The sequence below is a fragment of the Mercenaria mercenaria genome, chromosome 5, assembly GCF_021730395.1.
Source record: "Mercenaria mercenaria strain notata chromosome 5, MADL_Memer_1, whole genome shotgun sequence".
Taxonomy (NCBI): Eukaryota; Metazoa; Mollusca; class Bivalvia; order Venerida; family Veneridae; genus Mercenaria; species Mercenaria mercenaria.
The window spans coordinates 56085054-56099988 of NC_069365.1; the positions used below are offsets into that span (position 1 = coordinate 56085054).

Genomic DNA, 14935 nt, shown 5'->3' on the forward strand with positions numbered 1-14935 from the left:
CTGTGATTTGATTAGACCCATGTCAACACTTTATGCACACTGAAAAATGTTTTCAATTTTTCAATTCCTTGCAGAACGATATCGTTGCTTTACAGATATACGCTGTCAAGGAAACTTTAAACATAACATGACTTAAATTCGTCAATTTCAGGATTCATTTCTCTATGTGAACTAAACGTTAAAATAGAAATTCAATTAATTATGAAAACTTAAATTTTAACTTTATTGAGAAGTTCTTCTGTCAACAGAGTGGGAATTAAAATGGTTTAAACACTAATCCAACACTTTCACAACATTGTCTATGCAACACAGACATCGTCCTTGGCCAGCACATTGTCAGTAGTTAAAATAGAAAACCTGGAAAACCACAGGTCGCTCAATACGACATAAAAGAAAATGTTGCAGGCTTGGTTTGATTAAAATGATTGGCTTGCCCTAAACGAGAAAACAATGGACTGGCCAACACAAAACAAATGCGGCTCTCTACAAGGCAATGAAGCCACTACAGATTAATCCACACAAAAACAAGGGAGACAATCAGAAAAAAACGGCCACAATGTATTTAGGATATCATATACGTTGGTACTAATACGTAATATATACTGGTAAGAAAATATATAACTATAAGCCAATAAGCAGGTACGAATTTTCCAAGAACAATTATAACTGTATATTCCATTTCATTCGTCGGTAAAAATAGTAGCATTCTTGCGGTCATGTTCATAACTATTTACTTACTTCAGTGTGTACGCTTTGCCGGTACCATAAGACCCGGTAAAAGTAAAAACGAAAATTGCTTCGACCCGTGTCATTTCGTAAGGTTTTGTACAGACTACAACGGTTTCACGGTGTTTATATTCACTGACAGTTTGCTGAAGCTGTGACGTCATGACATTACTGGGACGATCTAGGAAAGTGCGTGGAAGAGATGATAACAAAGATAAATTGATTGGTTATTAAAGATTTTGCAGTCTGGTTCAGTTAAAATCCTAAGTGGGGCATGAAAATATTGCAACCCTGATTCTAACTATTTAGGGGAATCACCAGACTTCAGTTTTAAAGAAAGATCATCTAAGCCAAAATCTGGAGTCCATTCCCTTTAACTCTTTTAGGAATATATCAAAGGATATTAGATAAAAATTGCAATTGATAGATGCCTTATATTTCAGACAGGCGATCACACTGGCAAGGCTTACTGATCTTGTCAAAAAGGAACAATGACAAAGTTTGTGTGCATACTAGTGTCACATTTTGTACTATATGCGCCGTGTAACAACTAGTTAACGACAATGACAAAGTTTGTTAAACCTTAGCTCAAGCATTGTTCCTCTTTTTCAAAATGGCGAGGAAAGGTAAGAAAATGTTGACAGGACTATCAAATTATATTGTCAGTGTTTACTTCTAAAATTTATTATTCTGATTTTTATCAAAAGGTGGCTGGAACATCAGGGACTGTTGCCTGTTTGATCGACAAAAGTAGAATACATGTATAGTTAGATCTGTTATCCCAGTATCAATTTTCTTTCTTACAACGTGTTTCGCTTGTTTATTTGTATCTTTAAAGCTAACTATTTCTGTTTGGTAACACGTAACATCTAAAATGAATGCATAAATTGATTGTTTTGAAATTTTGATATGGTATATGCAGTGTATTGTTTAGAGTGCAAAAATTTCCAAACATGTATTTGTCGTTTATTAATGACTTATCAAAATTATCTAGTTTTTACGCTGATGTGTATGTATCTATTAGACCATCGAGTTTAAACAAAATTACATATCAATTACAATAATTCAGTAGTAATGGCCTGGATCGCAAAATTTATGAACATGATTATTTTAACATTATGTTGTTTGTAATGAAAGTCCCTATCTGTAATATGTCAAGCTTCACTTAACAAATTAAATAGTTTTATTTAACTGTTTGCGAAACATATTTAGTATTTGATTTTAAAAGGATATTTACATGTGATTTTGTACTAGATAGTGCAATATCTGATTGACTACAAAACATGTTACACCATTTTGTGTTTCTTTCAAGGGAAAGCTTTTTTACAGTCGCATTTGGCAGTAATTTGTTTTGATAACATTATGTAACAAGTCAACAGGAATTACCTGAATCGGAGATTTTGAATATTTTCTAGGACCAACAATGGAGAATTTCACGCAAATGCAGAGGTCTGTGATATCATCTATAATTTACAGCTTTAGTTATACTATACTCGTAATTCGTGGGAAGTCGATTTAGAATGCATTACTAGAGTTTCACTGTGTTAGTGCTATCAATGTCATAAGAGAAAAGTTTCTTCTGTCTTCATAAAGGATATTTTGGCATCACTAGTACTCTGATTTACTTAACTGTGCATTTGTTTTTTTGTTTTTTTTTACTTGTATGACATCAGATCGCAATTTGCGGCTGGTAGTTGATTTACAGTTTGATTTTTTTTTTCACTGGTTATATGTGCAGATTGGAAAGACAGCAAACGATGTTCTGTTAACAGTGGGGACAGATATAACCAGTTAATGAGCCTTATAATGAAAAATCATGCAATAATGTACAATTATTGACTCTTGAGCAACTGGATATGTTTTGATATTTACCGGAAGAGGTCAATATTGTCCTCTTTCGGTGAATATCACATCATATCTAATAACTCAAGAATCAATAACTGTTTTATTATAATTATTTTTATACATATTGAATCAGGTTCATGAATAAGTAACAAATATGTGTTGCAAGATATTTATTGTCTTTAAAATAACCGAGTGAAACTTCTTTCTTAGAAAGTCATGTTTCATGGGGAAAACCTACTAACCACTAAACATGAAATATATTTTGAAAAAAATTAATGATGAGTAGTTTCGGCTAATGAAATTTATGTTGGTTTAAGAACATATAATACAAGGAAATGTTGTTCTTTTTTGTTTGTTTCTTTGTTTTACACGCAAGATCGCAGTTTATAACATGTTTTCAGTAAATGGTCGAAATATTAAAGTGAAATATATCTTGTATTTTCATAGTGAAATAAAAATCAAATATACTTTTCACTGGTAAGAAACTAAAAAATGGGTGAATTTATTGAAAACATGAAATAAAATGAAAATGTGTTTGTTTTCCATGTACAATCAAAATATCTGTCACTCATGATGAACACTATATTTTACATTTTCACCCGTTTCTATGCCACTTGTGAAAATATTGCATCTTGTGTTCACTCGTGAAAGATATTCCAATCTTACATTGAAAAAAACAACAACAACAAATATCCTCTATATCTTCCTCCGGTGAACACCACATTGCATGTTTTCACTCGTAATTGCGCTGCTCGTTCGAATATCATTTCCGGTGTTCAAACGGTGAAATATAGTTCTATCTTGTATATATGTTTGTTGAAAAGTAAGACATTTGAACATTTCCAGATTTGAAAAGTGGCTGTTGTTCCTAATTACTCTACTGTTAATGGCGATTATTTTTGGTCCGATATTTTCATTTGGTGCGGTTTTTATAACAATGATGGACACATTTCAAACAGATCGAGCAGAAACTGCCGCTGTACAGTCAATTGTCATAGGAATGACATTTTCGTTTGGTAAATAGTGCTTTTCATGTTTAGAGATAACGCATCTTAACGCATGAAGTGACAGCAATAGACCACATATATGGATTTTACAGGAATTTTAACACGAGATAGTTTAAACGAAGGAAGAGCAGTGCTAAGGACAGACTTAATTAGTTTAATTGACAGTGACATTTCCTTTTAATTTTATAGTAAATACTTTGCTTGCTACAGAACAATCTCCATTAAAATTTTCCGTCAATTTAGATTTTATATCACACATATTTCATCTATACAATAATCATTCTAATATATATAAGTATGTCGACTTAGACATGACGATCAGTAATTCTAACAATTTCTTGAACAGGTGTTATCAGCGGAGCCTTAATTGGAAGGTTTGGTCCAACAATGATGATATTCGTGGCAAGTGTGGTTGTTCCTCTTGGATTTGGTATATCATATTTTGCAAAACACATCATTTACCTCTACATAAGTATAGGCATAGTCACAGGTATGTATATTACAATCACTGTAAATTGGGGAGACGAGTATAGATATGATCCAGATCACCGTATACGTAAAAAGAAGCTACAGCTTTCACAAAGTAGCATTCTTGGTCTTTTGCTTTTGTTGGGTTTGACGTCACACCGACATAATTATAGGTCATATTGCGAATTTTTAGCTTTGATGATGGAGGAAGATCCAATGTGCCCCTCCGTGCATAATTTCATCACGAGCGGGCACCTGGGAAGAACCATCGACCTCCCGTAGCCAGCTGGATGGCTTCTTCACATATACATTTTGTATAACAGTGTGCCATATCTAAATATTTTTAGCTTTTATATATGAACTGCGACATACAATGTATGATGTATAAATGTATTCATATAATTAATATTCCAAACAATATAATTATCTATTAAATCTAGGTGTTGGGAACTCTTTGGTATTTTCCAGCTGCATTGTGATAGTGGAGCGAGTGTTTGAGGGGCCAAAGCGGTTATTATGTTTGGCTGTGCTGAACACTTCAACTGTGGTAACCGCCATTTTCTACCCATATTTTATAAAATGGTTGACAGAAATGTACAGTCTGAATGGAATATTTCTAATACTTGCTGGGATCAGCTTAAATATCTTTGTTCTTTTCACAATGTGTTGGACAAATCGTGTTGCTGAAAAAAATGTTCAAAGTACAAAAGCAGAACTCGATGATTGTCCTGAAAGTTCAAGAAAAGGGTGTAATTCGTTAATCGACATAATGTTTGATTGCTTTTCACATGCTAATAAACTGTTTCACGTGCCTTATGCGCTTGTACTTATTGCAAGTAGTTTATCCCTTGCATCATTAGATGGATATGTAGGAGTAATGTTTGACATCGCTTTATGGAAAAAAATGACAAGTTCACAAGGATACATTACTTCTGTAGTGTATTATTCGTGCACCGCTGTGTCTTGTGTAGCGGCAGGAATTCTCAAACAAAAGAAGGGAGTGAACTCCTTGATTTATCCAATTCTTTCTACGTTTTGCGGATGTTGTGGTCAACTGTTCATACTTTCTACATCAAACTATTCCGTATATATGATCGGGACAGCTCTCACTGGAATGACATACGGAGGTGTTATAGCTTCTACGTATACCGTTATTGTGCAAATGGTCAGCCAAGAGCAAGTACCTGTGGCAACTGGACTTTTTACAACATTAGAAGGACTAGTTGCACTCGGAGTTGGACCATTGTATGGTAATAATCTAATGTCATATCCCATGGAAACGTTGTAAATTATAATTATATTGAGGTCTTAAATACTAACCTAAAACTTGGACTTACATACTCGGATATTTACAAAATGTATTTTATAAAATTCAGAAAATTAAACCTAGTTCTTATTTTAATCAGATATTTGTAAAATGTGTTAAGAACTTATCAAAATAGGATACGATGCGAAAATCATGAAGCACAGTGCATGCTCAGTGATTGGCCCCTCTAGAGTTAATCGCTACGCTTTCCTATTTGATGGTGCGATGACTAACAAAGTGTCCTAAATCCTACAAAAAACTGACGGAGGGAGTTGAATTTTGTCTTGCAGCTTTCTTCGTCGTGCCCTTAAAAGTTTTCAGACAAGTTTTTGACTACATTGGTGAAATTATAACTTATATTACCTTAACTTTATGTGTTACTTAATCTGGTATTTTGTCGCTAACGTTACAGCCTATCTCAGCGCGTTGTCTAACTAGTGGAAAATATGGGAAGTATGAGGTTGACAGGCCCAAAACGCGTTTAAACCGGAAGTCTCCTTTATATAGGTTACTGACCGTTCCAACGCGGTGCTCCTATTTTCAACTGGTTTTCTGACTGTCTTGTATTTTCTGTTGCGTATGTTGTCTTGTTTGCTGTCAGCTTTATTTTCCCTCCTTCTCCTTGCTCCCTCTCTCGCCCCCTCCTTTCCCCTTGCATCTGCGCTCCCCGTTTTTGGCGTCCCCTCCCCCGTTACTATGGGTGAGTTTTCGTGCTTCCCTTAATTTTGGCTGCGGGGGTCCTGGGGCGGTGCACGATTGTTTTTACCTGCTTGTAGGTGCCCTGCAATGTTCTTGTATCTGACTTGTGTGTTTTTCTATGTTTGTTAGTTTGGCGTGGTTGTGTGTTTATCTTTGGAATGCGTTATTGTGGTTTACGTTGTAGTTTAACTGTGATTAAGAAACGTGGCATTCACTTTGTATTTTCGTCCTTGTTCTACTTTTCCCTTCAACCTCCTCCTCCACCCCCTTTCTACCACTTACCAGTTCCTCCCTCTCTATCTATATTTGGCATAAATTTATATGTACTTGTTAGATTTTTGAAGCAACCCGTCTGTAATATTTTTCCGTTACATCTTCTTTTTATTGTAGGCCTACTTTGCAAATGCATGGCTCTGAGGCTGTGTCTTAGTGCTCCGTTCTCCCCAGAAATATACCATTGTCTATTATCTTCTGTGTTAATGCGGTAAAAAAGGACTGACATATACAATATTAATAAAATTCTATTTTGAGCGTGTATTGATATTGAAACTACCATAAGACTCTAATTTGTAAATGAAAACATGAAACAGCTGTTCATATAGATGCATGTTTTAAAAAGAACCTTTTCATTACTATATGCATGAACGCATACATTTAGGACCATAAAGGGAGTAATCAAAGCACTGCAATGTGAAATGCAATGCTACGTGAGTTCTTGCTCATTTGTTTTCATAGCACATATTCCTACCATAAATTTCGATAAAATGTGTTTTGTAACATACATATATTCAACGGTTTATTCAGTAGCTATTTAATGAAAGGATAATGCTTTTTGTGTTTCAATATCTGCATATTTCTTTAGGTTGATTTTACACATGATGAGAGATAATAAGCTTACATGTATTAACGTCGATTCCTTTAAAACGTTTTCTAGCTATCGACATAAACAAAGTAAGTGCATTGTTTATGTTTACCCCGAGACTACCATAAGCATTTAGTATTATTATTATTAGGTATTAAATGAACTTCTCATACAAACACTCATGTAATAAAACCTCATAAAAACATATTTTGCCGAACGTGACTTTGGTACAGCCGTTCAGACCTATATTTTTGTGCTTGCCATCACTTTATTCTGGCATCCGGTGTTCACTCACAATCAGTCTTATTCTGGCATCCGGTGTTCACTCACAATCAGTCTTATTCTGGCATCCGGTGTTCACCCACAATCAGTCTTACACTGAAACGAGCAAGTTTTCTCTTTTTAATAGTAGGTAATTAATGTAAATATAGTTACCAAATGCAATACTGGTTTACAAATTTGTCTCCAGTTTTCAGTTTCAAATCTGCAACGACTATATAAAAAGTCAAAGTCGTCTAAAAAGACAACACTTTAAAAATGAAAACAAAATGACATTTGTTAACATGTGATCTCTCAACAAAATTATATATAAAATTATTTGCAATATATGCAATATTCATGATTAAACGAAAGGATCAAATTGTAGTATTTTTAAATATGTTTCACAGCAGATGGTATTTTAGCACACACTCATAGTTATACTTTCAGTATAGATTGAAATAGCTTTTTCAATTTTCCATATTTGAAAGTGGCCCTTCATATCAAAAAGTGTAAAATGGCTTATTACATACACTGCTTCATTTTACAAGCGTCATAGTTTATCTACAACTGTATTTCCCCTTTGTTTATTTTCGTTATACTGTACGTTTAGATCCTGTTTTGTCTGTAACATGTTTTCCTGCTTTGCAAGATCTAGATTTAATACTTATACATCATCCTCAAGGATTCTAGGGTATTCAGAAGTTAATTTTAAATGTTTCAGATACCTTAAGTAATGTCAAATGTGTTTTCTTTATGTAAAATAAGTGCCCATAAACAATTTCAAACAACATTTTACAAAAGTGTTACAGGTACCCAAAAATGAATGCCTACAGCAGTGTATGTATGTCTCTGTACTGACTTACATTGACATAAAAATACGCAGAAAATACAAAACAGTTTGGTGTCAAAAATCGGTGAAATACATGTGATCCAGGCAAAAACCTAGATTGCTAGATTTTCAGAGGATCCCCATATATAGACCTAAGACTATGGATCGAGAAGTAAAATGTAAAATCGGACTGAGTGTTGTAAATGACAGTATTATGAAGATCCTACACAACCAAACAAAACAATAGCAGACTTGGAGTCTGCTTCCTAGAGGTAATGCAATGTGCATCAAAACTCTTGACAGAACGAATTTCTCAGTCATGCGAAGTAGAAATAAGATCACAATCCATGCAAAGAAGTGTTACAGTCTGACTTTAACTTCACGAGAGTTCTTAAAAGCTGTTATGTCTGTACTTCAAAATACAATAAGAATTACAAAGAACACGAAAGGTTTCCTCATTCATCAGTTTTCGAGCTAAAACTGTAATACATTATCTACATTATTTAATCATGTTCTGAAATGCTTTGCCTTTTAGCTTAGCAGTACTTAGTGAATATGATTCAATATACTAGTGGTCATTTTTGACATTCCTTTCCGTCATTTTCATGATTCTCCATGAGGCTTAATTGATGAGGGAGCTATATGGCTGCTTATTTTTATGACCTTATTGTTTGATAAGCACCGAACACTCATAACGCTTAGCAGTCAACTCCTTCATTTAGTTACCGTTATGTTTAACAAATTCATTGTTTCATTTATTTTGTGGGACCTTAATAGCTCGGTTGGTTAATAGATCAGCACAAAATCTTCAAATCACTTATCTTTAAAGCTGCGACTGTGTCTTTAGCGCCATCATATGACATTGTGTAATTAGGTAAGTTGTCGTTTTCTTTCGTAACTTTATACTAATGTAAAAAAAAAAAACATGACGTTTCAACCATAGACAGATCAGTGAAAAAGGACATATGATATGTTAAGGAGATATGATTGAATAGGCTATCAAAGTACTTGTTAGTCTCGTACCAAAGGTCAGTTAATAAAAAAGAGAATACGAATGGAGTGGTAAACTTTTAGACTTTCCAACTTCGAAATCGTACACTTCAAAAATGCATGTGTATTTCATTTTTTTTTTTTGCATATCATTTTCATTGCGGCATTTTCTATTAAAATATTGAAAAAAAAAATGGAAATTTATTTATTAAAACAGGAACAATTCGGCATAATATAACTTATTGTAACAGTTACGGAATGCAAAAATAAACTTGTAGAAAAAGTGTTTATAAATTTCTTTTCTTTACCAGTGTTACAAAACGACAGTGCGTTTTCAAGATATGCTGATCTGTAGCCAGCATTTTTAAAGATAAATCCAAAAAAGCTGCTATATAAAACTTAACACTTGTCATTTTGTACACGACTGATTCTGCTTTTTCGATCAGTGAAGATCATGATCGGACTGCACGTATCCTGCACATACGTGCAGTCTGATCATGTTCTGCACTAATCGCCATTCAGTCAGTATATTTTCGTCGCACCAACCTTTACAGCTAATGGTACTGTCAAAATTGAAAAGACGACAAATTCTTCAAATTAAGCAGGGTAAAGGTTAAAAGTTCATATTACCACCCTTGTTGCTCTTTATAAACGATATAATAAATGAGCAACAAAGTCCTAAACCAAAAGATAAGTATAGGAGTACCCGTGAAATAGAAAATATATGGTTAAAATTAAGCTGTAACAAATGTGGACTGAATGTTTGGCGACAAAGAATTTGGTAATGTTCCAATGAATCAGTCAACTAATTGTTTAGACTTTTAGTAAGATTAAGTATGTAGCATTTATTAATTATGTCTTCTGTCTTCACACAGGTAATATCCGAGATATTTCTGGTAGCTACAGGAGTGTCCTTGTGACAGTTACATGTGTACAAGCACTGTCTTCTGCTCTTTTTACCCTTGCCTTGATAACTAACAGACGGCGAAAGAAAAGATTACAGCCTAACAGCTCAAGTGAGATAATCGCTTCAACAAGACTGTAGACAAAAGATAGATATCACAGTAAGACAATAACATAGTGATCAATGTACAAATTATGATTCAGAAAAGCCGTAGAAAAAGGACAAAGTGGAAACGAAGAACAGAAATAGGAAATAAAGAAAGGAGGAACACTGTAGCAACCACGTCTCCTCCCAATCCACTTTTTTCTGGGAGCGGTTCGAGGCAAAACCATCATTTGCTACTTCAGATTAGCGTACTGATGCCAAGCATAACTCCTTTATGACAATCACCAAACCAAAATTATGTTCTAAACAGTGTAAAGTGAAATTACTTTATGGTAGTAGATATATTGCCTATGTTCAATTTTTATATTATGTTCAATGATCGGACACAAATGCGTTTAGTTGTTTATATTTCTGTTCGATTATCGCATACAAATAATTATTTTCATGTTACATTTGTTTGATGATAAACACAAAATATATTTGATTATCGCACATGTCTGTTTTTAAGTATTTATATGTCCATTAATCGAATTACTGTATATATTCGTTCAATAATCGAAGACCGATTTGGTACAAACTTCTAAATGTGTGTCCAATAATCGAAGACTTAATAATGCATGCTACTGTATGTGTCCAATTATTGAACATAATATAAAAATCGAACATCGACACAAATCTACGGCCGTATTACTTCACATCAGAAAAATACCGTTACGATTAGGGACACGCTGAAAAGCGAAGATGTTCTTGAATAAATAAATAATGTTTTATTTTTATTTTTCAAATAACTCTTCTCCATATTTGAAATAATTGTGTGTCTAACATAGGTCTCCAGAAAGTATCAGATATTTACTTTTATTTTCTCCAATTTGAAAATAAAGCATAACATATATACATCAAATTTAATAGCTTATAACCTAAATTAGTATATACTCAATCTAAAGTAAAATTAAACATAATTAAAGTAGTACAAAATTACAGTATAAGAATAGTAAAAACACATTATTCATAAAGATAACACAACTTGTGACAGACATAAGCAAACATTCAAAATTACTTTCAGATACAAATAAAATATTATGTGTACTTATATGTCAAATTGAAAATATATGGCACGAATGTACAAAACAATCCCCCTTTCACATGAAAAAGACTCGAAAACGCCCCTTCGAAGTCTGAGGGACTAGTCCCATTACCCCCAAATAGAAAGGGGGCGTCCTGGGTATGACTAAGACCCTTATTTTGCAAGTAGCGACCTAGATCTTTAAACATTTTTTACGTTTCAATAGTGTATAACTATTTCAGTTCCTTTAAACGTACAACGTTAAGTACTGTGTGGCCGGTTTGACTAAGGAGTGATGGATAAATTAACTATCCTTCTTCTATTTCAAAGCAAATTTCTCTTCGCAAAAAAAATCCCTTTGCAATTTGTGCATGCGTTTTTCTTTCCAGTGTAAGGTTTACAAATGCATACTTATGTATAACATGAGGCACATACCCTTAAAATGTTGAAAGCAACCTGGTTTATACAAACCTACATTTAAGACAGTTTTACAAAATGAATGATATATTTTACAAATCATTTAACACCTACAAAAACCAAATGTTAAATTGCATAGGGAAAAGAACGCTGAATATATTCATCGATCGTGGATAATAACTGACAATTTGATAAAGATAAATAACAAGCATGGATTGCATTGATTGAAGTTTTTAGTTGTTCAGACAAACCTGTGTTAAAGACAACCTCTGAACAGTGAACACCCAGCTTTAAAGACCACTAGTTTTGTTTCCCATTTTTAACATTTACACTGTATTTTAACCTTTGAATAAAGACCACCTTCCAATAAAGACCACATTTTGGATCTCTTGGGTCTGACTGTAAATATATTTCAAACAGGAAATACGGTAACTTAGATAGCACAGATATATAATCAAGCAAAACATGTATGTTTTGTGATACTGAGATATAACTTCCTGATAGAACTTTAATTTTTGTATAACTTTGATTAGGGGGTTAATATGCGTTTCCGTATTTCTATAGCCTGCCTGCTGTGCATGCTTTAATATACCCCGTAGAAAGTATATCAATAACAGCATGTAAACAGTTCCGGATCTTGAGGTCAATCCACACGTCATCAGACCAGAAATATCTGTGATACTTTTTACAAGAAAAGACCATATGTCCATTTTATAATTACTACAATGATTGCATTTAAATATAACATCCTAGTTTTTATATGCATGTAACTTAATATGAAAACTGTACAATTCCTTCGAATATATAATTTAGACAGTCTTACATGCGTGCATGAAAAATGTATTGTAAAGATCGAGGAAAACATCTGCGATCCTTTATAACTAATACATGAATCGAGCCAGAAATAATTTAGCAAAAGAGTGCTTTAACACTATTTATGCACGATGGGTGGTTATACGTCGGGCGTAATAATTTCACGAGGGCGCAGCCCGAGTGAAATTATTTGTACGATGTATTACCACCCGAGTGTATAAATAGTGTTAAAACACGCTTGTGCTATAAATTATTTCGATTCTGATATACCCTTAATCTAAAACAGTAGATGATATAAACTTGGTCGCAACAAAAACATTTACGTCACCGCACATTAACGTGACGTCATTCTAGCGTAAGAGTGTTTTAACATAGACAAGCATATTAGAATGTACAATATGAACATACTATTGTTCATGTTGGTATGAAATAAACATCTGATAATTTGGCATTTTAGCGCAATACAATCGATACTGTTTATTTTTCAATACAAGTAACTAATAATTACTTGCACTATAGTCCCAAGATACATTTATATTATGAATTAAACACCCTGGACTTACTGGACTCAACTGCCACATTATCAAAGGTTTTTAGTATATAAGATTTAGAAACTAGATCATTCTTAAGTACAACAAATGATATAATATACAACTGACATTCTAAGCCCATTTACATTTTGTACAGCGACTATATACATAATTTGAAACTAATTACACAATGTTCTTTCTTTAAAAAAGTGGAAAATGTAAATTAACATGACATGTTAAATTGCATAAATTTATCAAAGTTTATTCATTCTTATTGTCACTGCAAAAGTGTATCAAGGGCAGTAATCTACACTTAATTATTAAGATTTCTAAATAGCAGTAAACCCGCTTATTGGACATACGAAACTCCAAGTGCTATTAATGTTGTACAAAACGAAAGTTAACAAGATAACCCGAAAGAAAAACTAGAAGAAACTATTTAATATTGTATTGTAGTATTATTTTATTTAGAAGTATTATCAGTTATGATTTTGTCGAAATCGAAACAAACAAGACAATTAGTTGGAAACTATGAATACGTGTTGCTGAAACAATATATTGCAGTGTTTGTTAAAATATAATAAATTGTATCACAGATTACTGGAATATTGCGATAATTTTACTTCCAGGCGTGCATTTATATCTTCATTATACATTAAAACATCGCAGAGTTATGTACCATATCCGTTGTATAGTACACAAAAAAACGACAACATACATGTATATATTATAAACTATACAAAATGAGTATTATTTCAATTTCTTTTACGTTATGATATAATCCACCAAAAAATAACCATGATTGTTTTCTTTTCTCTGTTAACAATTGAATAAAATTTGCATACGAAATTGTTTGTCATGTGGGCGTCTACGTCTTCCCGGAATAAATCTCTCTAAATAGTAAACAGAGTAAGTAGCGTGAAATTTACGCATTAAAATGTATATAAGTCTTAACAAAATTCTGTGTAATTTTTGTAATGTTGTACTGCATCTTGATATGGTATTGAGGTCAGTCAAAACTGTTTTGGTTACCTAACTAAATCAAATATTCAACTTTACGCACAATTGGTTGTAAGTGAATGAAAACGATAAATGATTATATTTTGAAACGTCTACACTATTTAAACACCAACGGTGTTGGATTTATTGTGAACGATATAACAAGACTCGTATATTTAGTAATGTGTCTACCTTCATGACTATTCCCTAATCTTTAGTATATTAAAAACGTTCAGGCATATACAAAGTTAACTTTATTCGTTAAATATTAGCTCCATGTACACCGCTTCACATGAGTAGTTGGGGTGTCCTAAAATTTTAAATGATTAGGATTCGGAATTCATCCATCACCTCCGTTAAGCGCCTTTGATACTAAATTGGAAAATAAGGCATCTTCCTTTTGGAGACTGTCTTCAGATGGATCCGCTTTGTTGCTTTATTGATTTATCCTAAAACAAAAACGTCTAATGAAATCACATTGTATCTATAAAGCCTGTATTAATCAAACGTACGCAATTTCCACAAAGAATGCAACGGCTGTTCAAAATACCGTTTCATTTGCAAATTTAGAGGAAAACTTGGGCTGCCATATGAAATGTTATTATATGTGAACACTAATCATATTTCAAAACCTTAACTATAATTGAATGTGGAAATATAATTCTTGTAATATAGTTACAACTTTGGTCACCTCGCTTAGTGTGTAAAGTTGAATGTCCGCATTACTTAAGGCAAACAAGGCATATTTGTCTGGCCACAGTGCCATATTACCTTTATATTTTAACAAAGCGATGATAAACTGCTTTGTACTGTATCACTTCCATTTTGCAGAAACAAATCATTTAAACCATTTGTTTTTGTCTCGTGCTTAGAAAATGGTAATAGTGTGGAACTTATTTCAAAATATATGTGTATCAACACGATAATTGAGCAGTGAGTTTCATGCTCGTGGCAAATATTTCTAGACACTCTTAGTCTACATTTCGAAAGCTAAATGCTCGCTCAAAACCATCCATTAGAGACTTGATGAGGAAGAGTGTCTGATGTTTATTCAGGCGGATAGGATGTCAGTCGTTGAAATATGACACATACTTCCGCTTCCAGTGGTAGA

The 14935-nt window shown here is 33.2% G+C and overlaps 1 protein-coding gene across 1 annotated transcript; it reads left to right on the forward strand.

The window, feature by feature from the left end:
• Window positions 1-1989: 1989 nt before the first annotated feature.
• On the forward strand, window positions 1990-13646 carry LOC123559044 (monocarboxylate transporter 13-like). Its single transcript, XM_053543657.1, has 5 exons — window positions 1990-2175; window positions 3418-3587; window positions 3925-4068; window positions 4487-5296; window positions 9869-13646. The coding sequence occupies exons 1-5, from the start codon at window positions 2150-2152 to the stop codon at window positions 10036-10038; spliced, it is 1320 nt and encodes a 439-aa protein (XP_053399632.1). The 5' UTR covers window positions 1990-2149; the 3' UTR covers window positions 10039-13646.
• The last annotated feature ends 1289 nt before the right edge of the window (window positions 13647-14935 follow it).